Genomic DNA, 24,132 nt, shown 5'->3' on the forward strand with positions numbered 1-24,132 from the left:
CAACAGGTTGCTACAGAAAGTCTTTTAATGAAGTTCTAATATTTCTTTTAAGGTCAAAACCAACCTTCAGTGGGGCTTTTTAATGTCATAAAATGTTAATTACATGCCACACATTAAAAAAGTACTTTCAGATATCTTTTGAATCCTATTTCTAGCATGCAGCTGGAATCCATCAACTGCATTACTCAGATTTATTTTTTTTAAAAAAGGCAACTAAATTATGGATTCTTGTTTGTTTGTTTTACAAATCACATCCCCGCCTCTCCTGTCTTTGCTAAATGAAGTCCCTCTTCACCACAGGATTTTTTTTTTTCCATTTTATTTTCATTATTTACTTTAGTCCAATGCAAACAAATATTTTGCAATCTCCTTCCTTCCTTCCGAGCCGGAGCCTTGCAATGCCCTTGGATGGATGGCAGAGAGGGGCAGTTAATAGATTTTTTACTTCTGCAACGAGACACCCGCAATTTCACAATCCGTCCACGACAATCCAGAAGGGAGGCCTGACAAAACCATTTGTTAAGCGTGACAGGAGTGGGAACATGAGGTGTTCTTTTTAATAGCTCGAACAGCAGCATGACAAGGGAGTATTAATTGTCCTCTTCCACAAGATATTCAAAGCTATCGGCTCTATTTTATCCAATTAGGGCCATTCATCAAAGTAAACAACTGTTAGGAATGAAATCGGAGAAACTCCCGCCCCCCCGCTGCTCTCCCCCCCCCGGGAGGGGGGCTGGTGGGGAAAGGCTGGGATCCATTTGCCCTCCAAGAGATCCCCTCCACCTGGGCAGGATCTCTGGGCCTCCCCTTCGCGCAAGGGGAAAAGTACCTAAAAACTGCTTCTACCGGTGAGGTGGGTGGCGAATAAACGTAAGAGTAAAATATAACAATAAATAAAATAAGATTTCCCAAGTTACTTGGATTCCTCTTTATATTTCTGAAAGGCGGGTGAGAGCGGATTTTAGGGCTGGTCACGGTTTAAAACAGGGATTTGGAAGAAGTGTCTGAAGAGCACAGCCTTTCTCTGCTACTCATTAAATAACTATGTCTTTTTTTTTTAAAATCTTTCTTTGGCTTTCTTCAAAAGCTTGTAGAAGACGCCGCTGCTTTAAGGAACTGCTCATTCAGGCAGCCATTAAAGCAGTGGCAGCTTTTGCCCAGAAGCTTAGAAAAAGGTGGAGTGATTTATTGAGCGGCAGGAGGTGGTTCTGCTCACGTTTATGTCAGGTCCGATAAATTTCTGAATTCTTTCTGAAAGGCGCAGAAGCTCCAGTAAAGTCTTTGAATCCTCCAGCGTTTAGCCTTGTCTACATCCAGGAACCCAAATGAACTTCTCTCTTGATATTTGAGTCCCCAAAGTACAGGTAGTCCTTGACCTATAGCCACAATCCAGCTCCAGATTTTGGTTGCTAAGTGAGACAGTTGTAAAGTGAGCTTTGACTCATTTTACCACACTTTGTGCCAAAGTTATTAAGTGAATCACTGCAGTCGGTAACATTAGGAACGCCAGTTGTTAAATGAGCCAGGCTTCCCCACAGACTGAGCTTGTTAAAAGGTCACAAAAGGTGATCTACCTGATTCCTGTCATAACTAGGTGCCCAAGCGGTCAAATTTTGATCTCGTGACTGTAGGGATGCCACAATGCTTGTAAGTATAAAAAACGGCCATAAGTCCCTTTTTTTCAGTGGCTTTGTAACTTCAAACGGTCACTAAACGAATGTTCATAAGTGAAAGACTACCTGTAATGGTTCTAGAAAGCACCACAATATTTGAAGGTGTGTGCTCTCTCTCTCTCTCTCTCTCACACACACACACACACATCCCTTCTGACTCCCAGGAGCAGGAGCGGCTATCATCTCAAGAAAGAAGGTGTCTGACAAAATTGAACAGCATCAGTCGGTATTCGTAGCGGTTAGGATGCCAGTCATTAGCCAGGAAATGTGAGTTCCGTGCGACTGGCCAGAAAGCGTGTATGGGCACACAACTCCATTTGTGCAGACGGTGGTCATATGGCACCCGCCGGTCACACAAAAGGAGCGCACACTGACGCCTGCTGCTTACACAAGTGGGGATGTGCACGCACACGCAAGCACACGCTACTCGTGCAAGGGAGGATGTGTGCATGCGCGCACAGCTCCATTTGTGGGAGCAGTGGTCACATGTCCCTGTCCGTTGTGGCCCGAATCAGAGGAGGAGGGGGAGGAGGGGGGGGGAGTCCGGGTCAGCATCAAAGCAACCTGAGAGCTCCGAGGGAGAGGAGCGACTGGGCGCGGGGCCTGAGGTGGGGAGGCCCAGAAGGCAGAGGAGAGGAGAGCAGTGGGAATCTATGGGCCGGTCCTTGGGACGGAGGAGCCACCGCTGCTGGCGAAGCCCCACCCAACCTCGGGGGATCAAAGGCAGTGGGGGGTGGAGAGGAATGGGGGTGGCAGACAACGGTTCCTCTCCCCTGCAGGCCGGACTTGTCAGCCTGCGGTGAGAGACAGAGAGAGGGAGAGAGAGAGAGAGAAGCGTTTGGCTGGGGCTGCCGGCGCTCCTAAGAAAGGAATCTTTTGAGTTCACATCAGAGGGTTTGTCGTGTTTGGGGAGCTGGGGCAGAACACGGACACTCGTGCAAATGTGGCACACATGCACACTGCTGCTTGCGCAAGTGGGTACTCGTGCAAGTGGGTGGATGGGTGTGCACACGCAGCTCCATGTCATTCGAGTGGTGCGAGTGGTGGCCATGGGCACCCGTCTCGTGCAAATGTGGCTCGCGTGCAGATGCTCATCCGCCGCTTGCACAAGTGGGGACGTACAATGCACAAAATCACCCGCTACTTGTGCAAGGGTGTGTGTGTGTGCGTGCGTGCTCGCCTGCAGCTTCTGCAGCCCAGTTCCGAAAGGCTCAGGGCCCAACAGATGTCCATGGCCCATGTGGTGACCCAGAGTATATCAGAAATAGAACAAAAAACAAAACGTAACTAAAAGCCCTTTAATGCCTTCAACTTGGCTTCACTGTTTAAATGTTCACAGTGGAGAAATAAACTCTTTTCAAAATAACATTTCAAAGGCAAGAAACACCGTTCACATTCAAAGAGCCGATAACGAAGCAAAAACCAAAAACAAACCGCACTGAATAAAACAAACAGCACTGAATAAAGTTCCACAACAGACCAGGATAAATAATTGCCGACTTCAGGCAGATAACCAGGGACAGACCGTTGGAAGAACGCCAACCAAGATAAACCTCATCTAGGAATAAAACACTAATTTGTCTCCAGCGTCTGTTAGGCACCCAGGTCCAAACTCTTATGCAAATCTCACACCTGCAGCCCATGAAGAGGATCAAGGCCCTCTCCTCCTCCCGAGGAGACCACGTCTCTCCCTGATCCTCTCCTCCCTGCCTGCCCTAGGATGGAGAGGGGATGGGCCTGGGTCCTCCTCTGACTGCCCAGCCGGCCTCTGCCCCTCCCCGGCCTCCTCCACCACCTCTGGAGTAAAACTTCCACTCCCTGTCGGCTGTTCCTCCTCTTCCTCAGAGTCCGTCTCCGCCAGGGGCAGGACAGCCCAGGGAATTAGGGATCCCTGCATTAGGTGGACATAGGCCAGCAACCATCTGCCAAATATTAATTTCCTTTCTATTTCTCCTTGGTTAATATTTAGCAAATAATATTGATCCACCTTAGAAATTATGGAGCTAACGCATGTAAACCTTTGAAGTCTGCTACATAAACGGGCAAGGTATTATTATAAATGTGGTTATTCAGGGCAGCAATCAATGCTGAAGTCTGGAACGAGGCCGGCTTTATTCAGGCTTGTGGTAGCAATACTCATTGTTTGCCATGAGCGGCCAGTTCCTTGGTCTGCAGTGGTGTAATTACTCTTTGGTGTAATTCAAACGCTTCCCCAAATATTTGCTGCCAACCAAGCGAGATTCTCTCATTCTTGGAAGTTTTCTTTAGGGTTTTCTTGGAGTTCTTCAAAGGCCCGAGGGATGAGATGGGCTTTACAGAGTTTTCTAGCTATTGTGTGAAGACACGTATACCCTGGTGTCCAGAAGTCTCCCATTAACAATAACAGGGTAAACCACTAGAATAATCAAAGAGCAACCCCCTCCCACCATGTAACAAAAAAAGGTTACCATGATATAAAAAAGGTGTTGAGACTCTAGAAAAAGTACAGAGAAGAGCAACCCGGATGATGAGGGGACTGGAAACTAAAACATACAATGATTGGTTGCAGGAACTGGGCCTGGCTAGTCTAGGGAAGAGAAGGACCAGGGGAGACCTGATAGCAGCCTTCCAATATTTGAGGGGCTGCCACAGGGAAGAGGAAGGGGGTCAAGCTATTCTCCAAAGCACCCAAAGTCCAGACAAGGAATAATGGATGGAAACTGAACAAGGAGAGATTCAATCTGGAAATAAGGAGAAACTTTCTGACAGGGAGAACAATTAATCAGTGGAACAACTTGCCTCCAGAAATTGTAAACTTGTAAATCTCTCTTCTAGCACTGATGATATAATCTAGTTGGGTAATGAAATGTCTGCAAGAAAATAGTCGAGCTTAGAGAACACCAAGGACCCCACAGTCCTCCTCCTCCTCCTCCTCTTTACAAACCCACTCCCTTCTACCACTGATGATGTTGCCTAGTTGGGTCCTGAAATGTCTGCATGCACCAAGGACTCTCTGCCTGAACTGCAACTATTCTGCTTTCTCATACCTGTCTGTATATTTAACCCAAGTCAATAAATTGCACATTTGTAGGACTCCTTCCCAAGCAGTTCTAGAATTCAGAAAGCCATAGAAACAGGGCGCCTCGGCCAAAGCAGAGCAGAGATTCTGTTGTATTGTTTAGCTCCAATTCTAAGAGCATTTCAGGAATCGAAACTGCTCTCTAGAACAACGATTGTCATGGTTATATAATTATTTCTCCCTGACCGCATCCAAACACACAGAGTTAGAGGCCTCTTTACTAATCACAGCAACAAACAGAAGATGTTAGGCCAGGGTGGGAGCTCCTGGTTCTTATTGACTGTTCAACTTCTATCAAGGGTGTGTTGTCACCCTGGACTTTCCACTAGTGAAACAACGAGCCAACCTTTTGTTAGCAATGGGGGAAAAACAGGATTTCTTGTAAAGTTTTCTCTGTTCAACGTGTAGCATCAAAAGTTACCACTGACAACACTGTTACCTGTTGCTGTTGAGCAAGCGTGATCAAGTATCGAGTGGCATGAACAAAAGTGGCACTTTTAAGGGAAGGTTAATAACACCTGAGGATAGAAATTGCACCTCGGCTGCGAGGCTGGGAAAGGCGCGGCGGGGGGACTAAAAAGTTTGTTCACACACATAACACACACACATTATAAAATAGTTTCATGTCTACTCTCTCCCTACAATTTGGGTAGGTGCCCACGAAATGCAAAATGGTGCACTGATGACATTATCTAGTTGGGTAACAAAACGTCTTCAAGAAAAACCACCAAGCTCAGGGAGCATCAAGGACTCCACAGTTCCTCTCTCAGCTACAAAGATTCTCTTCTGTTGGGACTTAAGTTTGAATGTCATTACATAGGTTATCTATCTATTTATTCATCCACGTCTGTCTGTCTGTCTCTCTCTCTCTCTCTATCTATCCATCCTTCCAAGACTGTCTGTCTGTCTATGTACCTACCTACCTGCCTGCCTATCTATCATCTATCTGTCTGTCTGTCTGTCTATCTATCTATCATCTATCTATCCATCCATCCATGTCTGTCTGTCTATCTATCTACCTCTCTCTCTCTCTCTCCATCCTTCCAAGACTGTCTGTCTGTCTGTCTATGTATCAATCTATGTATCAATCTATTCTATTTATCTATCTATCTATCTATCTATCTATCTATCTATCTATCTATCTATCTATCTATCTATCTATCCATCCATCTATCTATCCATCCATCTATCTCTGTCTATCTATCTATCTATCTATCTATCTATCTATCATCTATCATCTATACTTGCCCAATCACAATGATTACATCCAATTAAGGGAAGCTGTAGCCCTTGCCCCCAATTGTCAGAACTGAAGCCATTTAGATAATCTACAATTAACACAATTATTTTAAATTCTGCTTAGAAAGCAACTGGAAACGGTACGTATCTTACAGTAAAAGCTAAATTCTGCAACCTGTACCAGTTACTGGCCTACAATGGCTACCCAATTTGCTATAACTGCAACTTTGATAAAGCTCGTGTTTGGATTAACCAGAAACCAAACCACCTAGCAGGGCTTTATTACCTATTATCCTTCTTATCTTTCCATCTTTCCTAATACTGACTTCCTGAGCTTCTTTTAACTATAACTTTGTGGTTTGTATCTCACAATTTATGTTGATTGCCTTTATTTAGCATCCTATTATGATTTATGCTGTTTGCTTATTTAGTATCCTATGACCATCACCGAGCTTGTAGCTTATGATTTATGACGATTGTATTTTATGATTAGGATCCCGATTTATCGGTTGTTGCTCGTAGGTACACAGAGAGCTTATGCACCGAAGACAAATTCTTTGGGTTTCCAATCACACTCGGCCAATAAAGAAATAAAATAGAAATTTAATTTTGTTTAATTTGTTAATAAAATGTTGGCTTTGAGTGTGGACGGAGCTTATCCGTCATCCAGGTCCCGGTTGCCCTAAACCTGCTTTTTTCAGGAGGCAGCTGGACTTTCTGATTTTTCTCTGAAGACATTTCGCTTCTCATCCAAGAAGCTTCTTCAGCTCTGATGGGATGGTGGGGCAGGGAAGGATTTATATTGATAACGGTTTCTGTAAATTACAGCAGTAATCCCAGTCAGAGGTGGGATTGGCCTCCGGGTCTCCCAACAACTCAGAATTTCTGCTACCAGTTTGCCAGAACTGGTCCAAACCGGCTGAATAGCCGCTCTGGTTACAGGCATGAGAAGGCAGCATGTAAGAAAAGGCGAGAACAATGTAAAATTATCGGTGCAAATCAGCCAAGTGGGCGCTTTAAAGCTGAATGAGGCTCATCAAACAATATTAATAACGAAAGGGGATTCATAAAAGGTTTAAGAATTGTTTTAAATGGCTGTAGGCCCCTGCACTTAGCCAAGCTAAGCATTAGTACTAATCAAGCTATTGACCGGAGGAGGCATCGGGCCGGCCTGCCTTCCAGGGAGCCATGTTGCTTGCCAGTCAGGAGATGCAGGAATGAAGAGAGGGAAAGGGAGAGAAAGAGAGAGAGAGAGAGAGAAAGGAAGGGAAAGGGAGAAAGAGAAAGAGAGAGAAGGGGAGAGGAAGAAAGAGAAAGAATGAGAGAGGGAGAAAGAACGAGAAAGAAAGAGGGAGAGGGAGAAAGAGGGGGAGAGGAAGAAAGAGAAAGAATGAGAGAGGGAGAAAGAAAGAAAAGAAAGAGGGAGAGGGAGAAAGAGAGAGGGAGGAGGAGGAGAAAGAGAGAGAAAGAAAGGGAGAGGGAGAGAGAGGAAGATTTGCAGCAATGCTTCTGGGTGGTCAGTTTTGCTTTTCACGCAGGGAGGTTCTTGAAAACGCCTCAGAAGTTCCCACCCCGGAATGCAGCAATACGGACCGTGAGAGGCTCCGCCCTCTTCCCTTTGTCTTCCGGGTGCAATTCAGGGTGTGGGCTGTCACCTCTCCAGCCCTTCGGGGCACGAGGCCTGGCTGAGGACTGCCTTGTGGTCTCCTGTCATGCTGTGGAAGCCGTGGAGAAGACCTTGAAGGAAATCCTGGAGCACTCTCTGACCTTGGCTGTCTTCAGGACCCAAATTCGCCCTGAGCAGGTTTCCCCATTTCAACCCGGAGTCGCATCTATTCTCCTCTACCGATATTTGCCTATGTTGACTTCAGGGCTGGGAGCCCCAGGTGTTTGGAGGGCATGGTGGGGGTGATGGGTGGATTATCGATAATTAGTTTGATCTTATGAAATGTACTCCTGTAGTACATTTCCTGTAGTACATACAACAGACGGACAATTGGCAGCCCCAATTGTGGCCTTAGGACCGTGATGGCCAACCTGTGGCATGCAGAGCCCCCTCTGTGGGCAGGTGCGCCATCGCCAGCGGCTCTTCTGGTTTCCGGGGCCCTTATGTGCCCTGAACAACTGGGCTTCGTGCAGGCTGGAGCACCAGAAACCCGAAGACCAGCTGGCCGGCATGCGCATGCGCAACGGCCGGCTTCTGGTGCTCCGTTGCACATGCAGGCGTGCATGCATTCCCGTTTGGGCAACTTGCTGCTGAAAAGGTTCACCCTCATTGCTTTAGGAGCCCAGCGACCTTGGCGTTGGAGAAGAGACTGCTGGGAAAAGCATGGCGGGCTAAGCAAAGAGACCAACGGATCCCTGAGGGAGCCCGCTGGGGATCCTCCCTCCGGGCCCCAATGACCAAGGGGGCCAACGGTTTCCTTCTGGGCATCTTAAACAGAGTGTGAGATGAGAAGAGGAGGCTCCGAGGCTGGGAAAGGTGGAAGGAAGCAGACGTGGACAACTAGGAACAAGGTGAAGGACTCCCTTCCAGGGGTGATGGGGACCTTCCTGAAGGACGAGATCAGGGGCAGGTTTCATGGAGAAAAATCTATGCGGCCTCTAGGACTCAACAACTTCTCGATGGCTCCCCCCAAACGGCTTTTTCCAAAGGGCAACTTGACTGTTTTGGGGTTTGTTTGTTTTTCCCTTGAAAATGTTTCACTTCTCATCCTAGAAGCTTCTTCAGTTCTGAGTTCTTGGATGAGATGGATGAAGCTTCTTGGATGAGAAGCGAAACATTTTCAAGGGGGAAAAAAAAATCTAAGAAAGTCCAGCTGCCTTTTGGGAGGGGGAAAAAAAAGGGCACCCTTTGGGGGACAACCATGAGCTGGATGATTGAGAATCTCCATCGAGAACTTGATGGTGCACAATTAATTCATAACCGACATCCTCTCCAAACAAACCGGAACTTGAGGCATCGGAAAAGGTCCTATGTGGAAGGAATTCCAGCTGTCTAGTTATCTGAGGAGCAAATGACAGAATATCTGAGGGGGAAAAACCCACCCTTTGTTCCTCTCCAAGTACTTTGTCTCGTGAAAAACACGCTCTGTCATAAGGAGAACAACTCCAGGAAGCCCCTGGAAAGGGAGAACGTGAGTAATTTGAGCTGAAACCAAGGAGAAACCCGCCCACTTTGCTTTTCTGAGGAGGAAACGGAGAACTTTCCCTCCGTGGACCCTGTGAATCATCCACGCCTTTCACACGTGCTCTGGCCATACGTGACTTGCGTGTTCATAACAGATCTGCTGTGCGGGGAGCGTGATCAGTTCTGATTTGGAGTTCAGCCCACACTCTTAGCACTGATTCTGGACCGAACAGGAGCCGTCGCTCAAAAGGAAAATAACAGAAGCTTATTGAAAACCCAACACAGATGAAAATCCCATAAATGACAGCTGACAGGAGCTCGTTCCTCTCTCGGAAACAGAAGCTGGGCATCTCGAGGCCTTCTGCAGCCCGGAATCAGGCTGCTAGCGTATTCTCGGGAAAAAAGGGTGGCTTTTCAGCAGTCTGAGGTGAGGTCTGGGGTTGTTTGAGGTGGAAATAGAAGCTGGAGGTGTGCGGGAGATAGATTTTCACCCGTTTGCACACACATACCTTGCCATCTTGCTGCGAAATTTGATTCTGAGGCGTTTTTCAGACATTTGGGAAGCCTTCAAGCCGTTTTTCCCGAGCTTGGCCATGTGAAGATGTGTGGACTTCGACTCCCAGAATTCTCTAGCCAGCCATGGGAATCCTGGGAGCCGAAGTCCCCACATCTCCCAAGTGGTCCCGGTTGTCTAATGGGATGGAAATGGGAGAGGTTTGCATTCTAGAAACCTGCTGTTCTCAACCTTAACTCCTCATAAACCTGAACCAGAACAGAATCACAGAGTTGGAAGGGACCTTGGAGGTCTTCTAGTCCAACCCCCTGTTCAAGCAGCAGACCCTATATGGCAAGGCGTCCCATGGATTAACTGCTCTTTGTCTTTTTGGTTCTCCCTCCATCTTGATTTCTGATTCTACAGAGTATTTTTCACTGCTTTGCACTGATGATGCTTACAAATTCAGGCTTCAGGGAATCCCCGCCAACGAGGCAGCCACCTCCATCATGTTGGGAGACCAATTCTTTGCAGCTGGCAGAAGGAACTGAACCTCCGCAGATGATTCGAGTTGACCATGCAACGGCGTCAGAAAACATGGCGCTTCTTCAGCCGGTTCCTTGTCCTGAACCTCCTGGGCCTGCTGGGCGGTTGCCGTTGTACCAGTTCCAATGGCCCAAACTGGCTGGTAGGCAAGAACCTCCACATTGTCAGCGATGGCCTTGGCCTTCTGCAATGCCACCTTCTCTGTGATGCCAGCCTCTCGCTCCTCAAGTTTCTCTCCAATGCAAGCAACGACTCCAAGGCCTTCAGGCAAGGCATGGTCCACCTTCTGTCCAGTGAGCTCACCTGACCCACCAAAGACAGGCCTTCTCTCAGGGGGTCCCTAGACCTCCTAGGTGCACCGACCTCTTTTATCCTGGCTGGCCTGATTTCTCCCATAAAGGCTCCTTTAGGCCATCCTGTGCAGCCACCCCTATCTGGGCATCAACTGTTCATTCATTGTTCTGAGTGTCGAGAAATTTCTCTTCTGTTCTAGGTTTGATTTTTCCTTCATTACTTTCCATCCATCTATTCTCCAACAATTCTTTTTAACGTATTTCTTCCATCAGGCCTGACCCTTTGGTGCTATTACCTGTAGCTTTGCAACTGGAAAAGCAAGTCCATTGCCTCTAAAACCTGATTTTTTTTTCCTTTTATTAAAAAAGAAAAAAGGTTCTTATAGGGAAAGATCTGGGAAATTGGCAGGGGTGTCCCCAGGGTGTGCATAGAAAAGTCAAGATGACCGCAGTGGTGGTGTGGCTGCATTTCCCCTTATCTTTTTATGTGGTTTGTGTAGACAATCTACTAAACATGGGAATAGCTTTGATTGTTGCCCTCTTGGGATCCTGGGTCAAATCTTGCAGGCAACTGCTGGCAGCGGGCAGACAGTGGAATTAGCCTGCAGTACTGCATTATAACCGCTGCGCCCCCAGGGCTCTGGAGGAGGCTATTAAAGGAGAGTGTTTGTAGCTCAGGGTTGACACGAGGGGCCTTTGGTGCTGCCTGAGCTGAGCTGTTTCCTTGCAGACAATTCGTTACCTAGTTTGGGGTAATGAAACATTGGTTAGATGATGGTTGTTGGGAAGGAACAGCTAAAAATATGGAGAGATCGATCCCCCCGAAAACCCCTGATTGAAATGGCAGAGTGAAAGACTGAAGAAAATCCACCTATCCGTAGGAGTCCTTACTATGGATATCAAGGCGACCCGGCTGAATAAAGTGAGGGTGACTTACTTCTCTCCCCTTAAATCTAAGAAAATACTCTTGGAGGCTTTTGGGCATCCTTCGCATTAGAAACCTGAACCGACTCGGCTGAGCGTGATTGAACTGGACTTGAGAGCAATTGGGAGCAAAACTTTTAAGGTGGGGAAAAGAGAAAGGGACGGCCGTGGCCACAAAAGGATCGCTTGGAACAGGCAATTTCGATTTGATTACGTGAAATGCAATGCACAGGGGAGCCTGGTTCACACGGGCACTAATGGGGGTCTGAGGTCCTGTAAATAATCGGGGGCTGTGGGGGGAAAAAGGATTCAAGATGTGCCTAACGTGACTTTCAATGCTTAATTCGCTTTTGCAGAGCTTAATTTTTTTCCTCCTCATCCTATATTCTGCTTTATCCCCATGGCTGTGCTTTTAAATATCTTTCTTTCTTTTTCTTTTCACAGCAGAAAAGAATATTTTGGAGTCGAGGAAATTGTGCCCGTGAAGAATAAATATCCTTTGTGGGTTGCGGCTGTGAAAAAAGGCAAACGACACGCTAGAGAAAGGGATGGTAGAAAAATTAAGCCAGCGACACCATAAGGCTCTTCCCCTCATCTCAGAGGCGCCTGCATCTCGAGAACGGGGAAAGCTCTGGTTATTGCGTTTGAAAAGGGATACAACGCAGTTTTTTTAAAAAAAAGGGTGGAAAAGAACAAGAAAGTGACCTGGGAATTTCAAACACTTTGCTTAGAAAGAAAGTCAAGAAGTTTGCAGACCATCAACCCGGCAAAATGGTGACTGAGGAAGGACCCTCAGCTAGTCCTGGACTTACAATCTATGCTTAGCAACCATTCCAAGTTACAATGAACCTCCCTGGGGCTACTCCTAGCCTGGTTGCAAAGTTGCAACAGCAGCTAAACCTCCCCTCCCCCATAGTTACTTTAATGTTTTGGGGGGTTTCGGCAACCAACCTGCATTCACAAACCATTTGCAACCTCTGATGGTCACGTGACCACGTTTTATGACTTTTTCCTGAAAAATTGCACTTGTTTCCCAGTTTTGGTAAATGCAATGGTCAAGACAATGGGTGAAGGCATACCTGAGGAGTGGATATATGGGCAGTGTTGAAAGAATATTAGAAGAACAGATTCGGTCACCTATAAGGATCACACTGGAAGGCTCGGCATGCAACTGGCTTAAATTTGTTGTGGAACCAAGTCAGCTAGGCTTTTGTGGCCCACCAGTGGCCAGAGGAGCTGGCAGCTGATTCGGACAGTGAGGAGGTAGGGGAGGAACCTGGGCCAGTCCTGGAGTCTGGGGCAGGCTCGGACGAGGGCTCTGCATTGGAAGCAGAGATGGGACCAGGGCCGCCTGATGGTTATCAGATGCCGTCGGGAGATCAGTGGGGAAGAAGAACAGCCGGAGCCTGTTCCCAGTGTGCACATGCGTAGAGCTGCCAGGAGAAGGGAACAGCTAAGGAACTAGGGTCGACGTGGGAGTAAAGGCACAGGTGGACGGTGAATGGCCCCTCCCAGAGGGAATAAAGAGGAGCGAAAGGGGAGTGGGGTTTGCAGGAGATAATTAGTTCATTTAATTAGTGTGAAGATTTGTTTGTGACTCTCAGAGACTCCTTGCCAAGCATTTTCTTGTATAGCATTGCGCTTGGAAGCTATTGGCCTGGCAGCTCTCCAAGCCTGATAAGGTCTGCGGTTGCAAATCACCCTTGAAAGACTATTTGATGGGACTTTGCTGGATGTGAATGAGAGGAATTCACCTTAGCCTAAATAAAAGGGGTTTTGTCAGGACGAGGGGTCTGCTTTGTGATCTTGGAAAACATGGGCTGACCCCAGCCTGAAGTCTATTGGATCTACTCTTGTCCTCAGGAATCCTCTTGTTATTCCCAAGTGGAAATCCTCGGGAATGGAAAACATTTGTTGAAATGGTGTTTGTAGTTGACGATGAGAGAAATATATATTCATATAAATATTGACTCTCTCTAGGCTCAAGTCCTTATTAACGCATTGTGAGCATCGGTTTCAGCCCAGCATCGGCTAAGCAGACTCCAGATTCTAATTTGCTGCTTATTTATTAACGTGACTTTGGTGGGACTTAAACCTCAAGTCATTCGTTTCCACAAAGGTCAATGAGGAGATTAGCAGAGGGAAAGTAGCTGATTGTTTACTGGTTCCGTAAAATTAGATTATCAAAGGCTGAGACTTTAAATAACGCATATGCATTACAGCAAAATAAACCGAATCACCGTTATCTTCCTATGTCCATCAAATCAAAGAAACCTTTTGGTAATTTACCCTGAGTAATTTTAATATTTGGCTCAGAGGTTGTCCAGGGAACTACTCCACTCCAGTCATGGACTTTTGTACAAAGGGAAAAAAAAACCCTTTTACCTTCATCTGGGGCATAAACTTCCAGGACTATATAGTTTTAACTCCATATAAATTAACTTCTGTGCTCTCTCTCTCTCTCTCTCTCTCTCTCTCTCTTAATCTCCATCCATCCATCCATCCATCCATCCACCTATCTATCTTCTTACCTGCCCAGATTATATTTGTTATATTAACCACCAACTAAATCCTGGCCATGTACTCATTATTTAATGTATGTTCAGGATTGGTGGTAAATACATACATACATACATGCATACATGTATACACACACACAAACACATGTATATATATTTCAGTTTCTCTTTTTAATATCTATTGTAATAAATTATTTGCTGAAAGATTTATAAACCTCCTTTTTCTTGATACGAGCCTCTTGTAGGCAGATGCTGTCTGTCAACAAGACAAAAAAAAATAGAAAAAAAAACCATACCTGTAGCACCACATTCTGTATTATCTTTTTCCAATTCCGTGACATAAATGATTAACTCACCTTGTGTGATGCACTAGAATTCTATCAAGTGGATGTACAATTAAATCAAGATAAGATTTGACGATATCAATAGCGGATATGTGTCCATGGTTTTTTTTCATGCGCCCTTATCAGAAAGGTTTTAAAAGATGTTATGGTTTTGGACAATACAATACTGACTCTGAGAACCATCTACGAACAATGAACATGTTCCAGGCAAAAGGTATAAACCTTTGTTAAAATAGGAGACAGAAGGAGAACCAGAGAATGAATGGAAGATGAAGCGTGCTAGAATTCTGGTGACAGTTTAGAGAGGAATGAAGGGGAAAACGTGTAGCTGAAAGGACTGAAAATTATCTTCTGATCTAACCTTAAAGAGAATTTTTCATTATACAGGGAGTCGCTGAGAAAAGTGACTTGTGACCATTTCTCACACTTACGACCGTTGCAGCATCCCCGTGGTCATCTGATCAAAACTGACTCATAGTTGTGACGGCTGCAGTGTTTCCCGGGGTCCCGTGATCCCCTTTTGCAACCTTCTGACAAGCAAAGCCAATGGGAGAGCCAGGTTCACTTAATGACGGTGTGACTAACTTAACAGCTGCAGGGATTCACTTAACAAGAAAGGTAGGTTGTAAAAATGGGGCAAAACTCACTTAACAACTGTCTTGCTGAGCAATGGACATTTTGGGCTCAATCGGGGTCATATGTTGAGGACTACTTGCATGAAGGATTGTTGGTATTTGACACCAAACAAATTGTCTAGAATGAACAAAAGGCCCTTCAGATCTGTGCTGGAAAATGGGAACAAAACGGAGGGACAGTATATTGCGGTTTCTGGATGTGTGAAAAAGGCAGAAAAGTTTTGGATACCTATGCATGCATTAATTCGGAAGATTTTTTAAAAGACTAAAGTATAATTAATACCAGACCTTTCTCTTTCGGGTTTAATGGTCAGACCACTGGAAAATGGAAATAGTTTTTCTGTGTGAAAATTGGAAAGTTTCAACAATGGAGGAATTGTTGGTGAAGACCTTGTAGAGGTGAATAAATTAACTTCTCCCATGAGAGAAAAGACAAAAATCTACTTTTATGGATGATAGGAAATCCCATATAGATTTTTTTGTATGAGAGAGAGAGAAAAAAAAATCAGTTATGTGCTGTGGTTTCAGTGATAGGTTAAAATAAAACCCAGATAATAGAAAAACGAGCTTCCTTTGTTATAACCATAAGAGTAAATTTGCACAGTGTGTAATCGTATTTGCATTTGTTGCAAAAGAAATTGGAAACTTCTTATTTCTATTTCTTTTTTATCCTTCTGCCCCCTCCTCCCAATTTCTTCTCTTTTCTTTGCTCACTTTATTCTGTATTAGTTTGCTTTAGGTTTTAGGTCCCCTTTAACACTTTTAATAAAGTTCATATTAAAAAAAGGAGGGCTGCTCATAAGCGAAATGTCCTTTAATAACAGAAAGACAATTTCAATGAGCGGCTGAATCCAGATTTTCGGCAGAGAGAGAAGGCAGGATCCAGCAATCCAGCTGGGGACCACTCAGGGATGAAACAACTTGGCATAACTTGGACTCTGGGGAACCAAAATGAAAAGACAAAACCCATGCTCCAAAACAGAAAAAAAAATAATTCTACCGTTTCCCCGAAAATACAACCTACCCCGAAAGTAAGTCCTAGTTTGATTTTTACGCATGCGCCCAATGTAAGCCCTACCCCCCCAAATGAGCCCTAATTATGATCCCGCCCACTCCAGGGTGCACAGGTAAAAATTAAACTAGGGTAGGGATGGGGGGGTGGAGCTGCCCTACTACTTACCTTTGGACAGGTGTAGCCATCCTCAAACACCCTGACACCTGCCTGGCCGGCCCATTTCTTCTGCAGCCAGAAAGGCTGGCCAGGTTTTCCCGAAGGCCTCTCGAGCTGATAACAAAGCTTTGGATCGATCCAGAGCTCCATTATCCTCTGCAGAGGCCTTCGGGAAAGCCTTGCCGGCCGCAGAAGAAGAAGTTCCTGAAGGCCCCAGACAGCAAAAAGGAGGCCAGGGGCGACGTGCACAAGTGAGGTTAGTCAGTGGATGAGACATCCCCCGAAAATAAGACCTGGTGCCTTTTTTGGTGGCAAAAAAATTATAAGGCAGGGTCTTATTTTCGGGGAAACACGGTAGCTAAAAATGTTGCCATTCTTATCTCTAAATACATTTTAAAACATGCACAGGTAGACTTCGGCTTGCAATTTTTCATTTAGTGACCAAAGTTACAACAGCAGTGAAAAAAAAAAAGATTTATGGCCATTTTCCAGAATGACGACTGTTGGGTCATGTGATCAAAATTCATATTTATGACCATTGCAGGGTCCCTGGGGCTGCCCCTTTTGTGACCTCCTGACAAGCAAAGTCAAGGGGAAGGCTGATTTGCTTAATGACCGTGTCACTAACTTAACACCAACAATTCACTTAACAACTGTGTCCAGAAAGGTCATAAAAGGGGGAGAAACCTGCTTAACAGCTCTCCTGCTCTAGGGAGGGAAAATTGGGCCTTGGTTGGAACCATAAGTCGAGGTCTGGCTGTATTTGTCTTATTCCTACACTTGTGACTTTCGTTTGACCTCCTCTACTTTGGAAGTTCCCGCCTGATGTGGAGCCCACGTGAACGGCCTTTGGAGCAGGATGGTGAGGATGATCAGGGACGAAACATGACGCCATTTAATGAGGAGCTGAGGGAACTGGAAAAGGGAAGAAAATGTGGAGAAAATGTGAGCGGAAGGGGATCTAACAGGTCCCCGCAAGTCTCTGAAAGAATGGCGGAGAGAAGGTCAGGACCTCTTCCCTGTCACTCCGGAATAAGGGATTTTCAGAAACAGAAAGACGGGTTTCAGGTGAATTTTAGAAAGAAGGAAAAAGAAAAACCCGTGAAAGAGCGGCTTGAGAGAGGAGGCAATTATCAGGAGAGAAGGCAGCTCCCTCCGCTTCACGGGGTGCATTCAGGCCATCTGGGCTGCCCTCCCTCGGCAATCGTTTTAATTTGGGTCCCCATGTAGAACAAGGAGATGGACTTTGGGTGGGGGAGAGGGGGTCCTCGGTGCTCTCGGAGCTTGGTGGTGTTCTTGCAGACGCTTCATGACTCAACTAGGTAACGTCCTCAGTGCTGGTTATGATCACGGACGCTGATGAGGTGACCTAGTTTTGGTAATGATCTCACAATCCTCCTCCTCCTCCTCTCCAAAGTCCCCCTCCCTTCCATCACTGATGATGTTACCTTGTTAGGGCAATGAAACGTCTGCAAGAAAACCACCCAGCTCAGAGAGCACCAAGGGCCCCTCGTGTCCAGCCTGAGCTACCCATATCCTCCTTCATTCGATGGCCTAAGGGGCTCTTCCAGCTCAGCGTTCATGATCTTGAAGAAGCTCCTATGACCTTCACTGGGAAGAACCCCGTTTCTCCTCTGAGGAGGAAGATCTTACAGAGATTCATCCGTAACACAGCACCATCTCAAAGAAAGGCCCCGTTATACTAAATCTACGGGTAAGAAGAGCTGAAGATTGAGTTCATTCCAAACTCCTCTTATTGGCAGCACTTCACAGGAAAGAAAGGTGGGTGCTGATCTCGAGGGACTGTTTGAGATTCATTACTGGCTGGGAATGAAAACAATTCCCAGTGTTGCAATAAAACAAGACTTGTTTTTAAAATAAACACGTGCGTAATTACGGCCCCGGAAGCCTTGGTCAGGACAAGAGGCCCCAGTCTAGAAAGTGGGAAACGGTGAGTTCTAGTCCTGCCTTAGTCATGAAACCTAGCTGAGTGAGTGACTTTGGGCCAATCACCAGGAGCCTGTGAGTTCTAGTCCCACCCAGGCACAAAAGTTGGCTAGGTGACTTTTGGCCACTCACAAGAAGCCTGTGAGTTCTAATCCTGCTTAGGCACGTAGACCACCCAGGTGTCTTTGGGCCAATCACCAGGGGCCTGAAGGCCGCAACCATCATCCCCGTTCTCCAAAAAACAAATATAAACACTCTCAATGACTATAGGCCCATAGCGTTAACAAGCTCCATTATGAAGGTTTTTTGAGCGACTAGTTTCACAGCACACCTGAGACTGCCTCCCGCCCTCCTTTGATCAACATCAGTTTGCTTGTAGAGCAAACCGATCTGCAGAGGATGCTGTGGCCATCACACTTCATAGAGTGCTGAGTCATCTGGAGAACAAACAGAGCTATGTGAGGATGGTCTTTGTGGACCACAGTTCTGCCTTTAACACTATCATCCCAGATATACTAGTAACCAAACTGTGTAATCTCCAGGTCCCCACCCCCACGTGCTCCTGGATTAAGAACTTTTTGACAAACAGACCACAGTCTGTTAGACTTGGTCCCCACCCTTCTTCCACTATTACACTCAATTACTGGTTCCCCCCAGGGTTGAGTCTTGAGCCCCCTACTATATGCCTTGTACACCTTTGACTGCTCACCAAGCCATGCAACAAACACCATCATAAAGTTTGCAGACGACACGACCGTGATTGGTCTCATCTCCGGAGAGGATGAGAGGGCAAATAGGGCAGAAGTAGAGAACCTGTCTGTCGGGTGTTCACAGAACAATCTGTCACTGAATGTCCATAAAACCAAAGAACTGATTATGGACGTCAGGAAACATGGACAGGACCACGCCCCACTCATCATCAACAGAGAACAAGTGGAAACTGTCCCTACGATCAGATTCCTTGGCATCCATATTTCAGCTGATATCTCCTGGTCCCCTAACCCCAAGGCCATAGTGAAGAAGGCTCAGCAGCGGCTGCACTTCCTGCAGGTTCTCAGGAAGAACAACCTGGATAAGAAGCTGTTGCTGGCTTTCTGTAAAGCCTCTGTGGAGAGCATTCTGACGTACTGTCTGGGTGTGTGGTATGCAGGCTCCTCAGCTGAGGACAGGAAAACTGTACAGAGGGTGATAAACACAAGCTCAAAAGATCAGTGGTTGCCCTCTGCCCTCCCTGGAAGACTTCGCCCGCTGCCAAAGCAGAATCAAGGCCATCATAGAAGACCCCTCACACCCTGGCAATTATCTTTTTGACCTGCTGCCGTCTGGACGGTGCTTTAGGTCAATAAAATCCCACACCATTAGACTAACAAATAGTTTCTTTCCCTGGGCCATCCGAATTGTAAATAAAAACGAAGTCACTACCTTATTAAGTTGTGGAAAGATGTGAAATCTCAATACCCCTTTCAGATGTATAATAACATATTACAGTACAACCCATCTCTTGTGTTTTATACTTGGCAAAACATCACAGCCAGTGTGGATGTATATTTTGTGTATATTCGTAGATTTTGTACTCTCAAATTGCAAATGGAGATGCGGATACTCTATTTTTCTTCTCTTCATTTTTAAGTGCTCTGATTTTATTGTATTGCGAACAGTTGCTGGGGTGCATCCACAGTTTTGTTGTACAATGACAATAAAGTTCTTATCTTATCATCTTATCTTATCTTATCTTATCTTATCTTACCTTACCTTACCTTATCTTATCTGTGAGTTCTAGTCTGCCCTAGGCATGAGAGGCAGCTGGGCGACCTTGGGCCAGTCCCTCTCACTCAGCCCAACCCACCTCCCAGAGTTGTGGTGGAACAAATAGGAGGAGGAAAGTGTTTTTGGATATGTTCCCTACCCTGAGTTATTTGTAAAAATAATAAAGGCAGGATACAAATAAATAAATAAATACTCTGTGGTTTTAGGATTTACCTCTGTAAGGACAACATAAAAATGCACATAGGAAGAAGCCTGCAATAGTGACTTCTCTATACTGATATTTTTGGTAAGCAATGGAGGCGTCGTTGCTTTAAGTCTACTATAGCCTAGATATGAACCTCCTTACAAAACCAAACTTGGCAGAAAGATTAATTTGAAAGCCTGCCATGACTGATACGTTTCAATGACAAACCACTTTTAACTATTTAGCAATAAACATAATAAGAGGCCCCCTCAAGTGAACCGCTCGGGACTCCTGAGCCCGATTAAAAACGTTTATTCTACAAGCACGGAGAAATCATTCTAAAACCCTCCAAGGACTGAACTGCCTAAAAAATGTCCATCCAATTCTGAATGCCCTGTGGACCAAAAGGTACAATTAACTAGACTGGCAAGTGATCAGGTTTAAATTTTTATTTTTATTTTTTATTTAGTATTTCCAAATGATTGATTCCTATAGACTTCAAGCCAACAGGCCGATCAATTCAGTTCTATTATTCTGCTTTGTTTTTTGGCTGCTTTTGAAATGGGCCTTCTTTGTTTTGGTCTTTGTTATGAATACTGATTTTCCCTGACTGACGAGAAAATAAGTCAGGGGAAAGAAAGGAATAAATACAAATATTAATTTATATCTATTGATGAGACGCCGAAGGGCATGTGATACAAAGGCATGGTGTACCCCTTAGTTGTTTTAACATAGAGACATTTCTGCTGCATTGGTTGACTAGAAATAATCTCCCATTCTTACTGACATGAATCGGCTGGGAAGAAATAGAACTACAGGTTTGCTAAAAAACAAAGGATAAAGTATGGTATAAACAGGGGAGATTATTTGTAGCTCAAGTTTGAACCATTCTCAGCTTAATGGTTTTCTTGGAGACGTTTCATCACCCAGATAGGTAAGGTTTTCAGTGCCAAACGAGGATGGACTTTGGTTTTATTGATATACAAGTGGCTTGTCTGTCAATGTTGGTGAGAGATTAGCAGAGATTAACACCGAGGATTAACATTAGACCAACAATCAAGAAGTAAACAATACTCCAAGTACCAACTCAGACAAACAAATAGTAAAACGCACCTTAATCAAAGAACTAACAAGAACACTCCCACCTACAGTATCAGGGCAAGTATATGAAATAGAGTAAACCCCACTCCCTTCTAGCACTGATGACGTTACCTAGTTGGGTCATGAAATGTCTGCATATAAACAACCAAGCTCAGAGATGGGTGTATGGAATATTTGGGGTGGAATATTTAGAGGAGGTTGGGGCTGATTGTTATGTGACCACAGTTACACGGCTGCATTTATGGCCATTTGCAGCACCTCATAATCATGTGACTGTGTTTTATGAGAGTTTTGCCAAAAACTATCAAAAAGAGTTTAAAAGGTCTCAAAAAAAAGGAGTCAAAAAGAGGGCTGTGAAAAGATCTACAGACCCCTCACATCCTGGACATAAACTATTTTAACTCCTTCCCTCAAAACGGCGCTATAGAGTCCTGCACACCAGGACAACGAGACACAAGAACGTTTTTTCCCCGAATGCCATCACTCTGCTAAACAAATAATTCCCTCAACACTTTCCAACTATTTACTAAGTCTGCATTATTATTACTATTAATCTTCTCATCACTCCTTATCACCCATCCCCTCCCACTTGTGACTGTATGACTGTAACTTTGTCGCTTGTATCCTTACGATTTATATTGATTGTTTCCTAGTATGATTTGATTCCCTATTTGTACCCTATGACTATCATTAAGTGTGGCACCTGATGATTCTTGACAAATGTACCTTTTCTTTTATGTACACTGAGAGCTTTTGCACCAAGACAAATCCCTTGCCTGTCCAATCACACTTGGCCAATAAAAGAATTCTACTCTACTCTATTCTAAAAAAAACTGCATTTACTTCCAGTTTTTGGAAAACTGTGGTGTGACAAAACGATTTGCTTAACAACCGCAGCATTCACATGTCTGACCCCAGCATTTGCTTAACGATTGGGAAAACGCTGTTGCAATGTATGACGGAAATGGGCAGTCTCAGTTAGGGCCATAACCCAAGGACTACTTATAAAGACAAGGCGGGCTGATTTGAATCTTTTAGAAGCTGAAATATCCACATATCCCCCCACCACGGATGGTGTCCTTTAGAAGTGCCCAATGGTCCCACGTCCAGCCGGTACCTGTCTTCGCAGGTCTCTCGTTTTCTTGGTCATCTTGTCAATGGCGATGTTCAGTGGGTCTCCTTTCTCCTTCCTTCCAGTCTGTTTAAAAAAACCAAAAAAAACATATATTAAGAAATTGAACAGGAATAAAACAGATATGAGCTACAGGCGGTTCTTGACTTACAATTATTTTGGGGGTGACCGTTTGCGGTTTCAGCAACCCTGAAAAAAGATGAGTTTTCACACTTGCTACCATTGTGGTCACATGATCAAAATCCAGATGCTTGGCAACTGGCATGGACTTATGACGGTTGCAGTGTTCTGAGGCCATGGGGTGACCTTTTTCGGCCTTCGAAGCAAAGTCAGTGTGGAAGTCAAATTCACTTAACAGCCACAATTGAACCCAAAACTCCCATTGGTTGTTAAGTGGGTTTCTCCCCATGTTACGACCTTCCTTGCCACGGTGGTTGAGTTAGCAACAAATTAGTTGTTACGAACTTAACCACTGTGGCAAGGAAGGTCATTACATGTGCGAAAGTCACTAAACAACCTGCTTGCCAATGGAAATTTTGGGCTCAGTTGCGCTCGTAAATCAAGGACTACCTACATATATTTGGCATTGGCCTATTATACCTACAATTCTCTCAAAGGATCGTTCCTTTATATCAGAAGCATCACAATGAAAATAAAGATACTTACCATGTAGGTATAATAATATACTTCTTATAAGGATATTTATGACATACAATTTAAAATATAAAATACAAGATTAAAATATGTACAAATTAAACAGATCTTGCAAGATCCAATCTGGGCCACACACCAGGACCAGAAATTTTGTATATCTCTGGTCTTGGTGATCGACCCAGGTTGGATCTTGCAACTAAATTATCCCGGGGCACCTATATTTGCTTTCGTTCATAAACAGACCTTGCCCAGAAATCTTCTGGGATGGCATCAACAAGGCACCTGCAGACCAGTAGATCTCTGCCTGCTAAAACGAGTCCAGGGATCTTCACCTTCTCTTTTCTGGATCTTAATAATCATCCAGGAAAACCGAAGCAAAATAAAAGCTTTACAAATGAGTCTATAATATCTTAAGAGGTCACTTATCATCACTACACACTTGGGACGTCAATGCACCAATCCAGATTATTTTACCCCCCAAGCATTGCTGATCTGGTTTTCAATCCACTGGAATTGACCTCACTTATGACAGAACCTATTCAAAGACCTTGACTCCTTCTTGGGTATGTTGATACCGATGGCCACCCTCTTCTACCAGACTCCTCCCATCCTACTAATCTCCATGGGTGACTCTATCGTAGGTTGGATCTTGTCCCTATTATTCCTCATTCTTCCTTACTCTTTTTTTTTTAATTAAGATTTTGGGTTTGGTCCATTGGTATTCTCATCAGGCTGTCTAGGACAAAGAATTAGGGTCACATCTTAAGTTACAGTTGAGAAGAATTATTTCTCAAGCTGCGTGCCTGGAAGCGCCGATTACCCGAGAAGGCCTGCACGCCGGTGGACTTTTAAGATTAAACCGTTAGATTATTAAGGCTGCGGTTTTTATTTATTTTCATTGCGTTCAGGCTGGATTTGGTATTTCTGTCCACTTCTCGAGCCCTTCCCAAAGACAGGCAGAGGTGGATGTTGGATGGCTTTACAGGTCTTGTCGCAGGATTTAAGCTGTTCGGAGGACGGCCGCCTTTTGCAATTGACTGATGGGGAGTGGTCAATGCCAGTGGTGCGCCAGTGGTTTGGGGATTGCACCCAAGGCGCAGAAACAGCTCATGTGGTGACAACGACACAGAAAAATGTGGCTTCACGACCATTTTTTCAGAGTTACGGCCTGGTCACGTGACAAAAAATCAGACTCAACCGGCTCATAGTTATGACAGTCACAGTGATCTGGGGTATCACATGATCCCCTTTTGAGACCTTCTGACAAGCAAAGTCCATGGGGAAGCCAGATTCACTCAACAACTGTGTTACTCACTTAACAA

General features: G+C 45.0%; 1 protein-coding gene and 1 pseudogene across 2 annotated transcripts in view; both read right to left on the reverse strand.

Moving 5' to 3' along the window:
* CTNNA2 (catenin alpha 2) overlaps window positions 1–24,132 on the reverse strand; it is a 490,650-nt gene that overhangs the window by 146,310 nt on the left and 320,208 nt on the right. For both annotated transcript variants that reach the window (XM_026718940.2, XM_026718938.2), the window contains exon 8: window positions 22,142–22,222. In XM_026718940.2, the coding sequence (XP_026574725.1) occupies window positions 22,142–22,222 (81 nt within the window). The remainder of the gene's footprint in view (window positions 1–22,141; window positions 22,223–24,132) is intronic.
* Window positions 10,021–11,417, reverse strand: LOC113448297 (triosephosphate isomerase pseudogene; annotated as a pseudogene).

Source organism: Pseudonaja textilis, chromosome 6 (genome assembly GCF_049901715.1).
Source record: "Pseudonaja textilis isolate UNSWEBS1 chromosome 6, rPseTex1.2, whole genome shotgun sequence".
Classification (NCBI taxonomy): domain Eukaryota; kingdom Metazoa; phylum Chordata; class Lepidosauria; order Squamata; family Elapidae; genus Pseudonaja; species Pseudonaja textilis.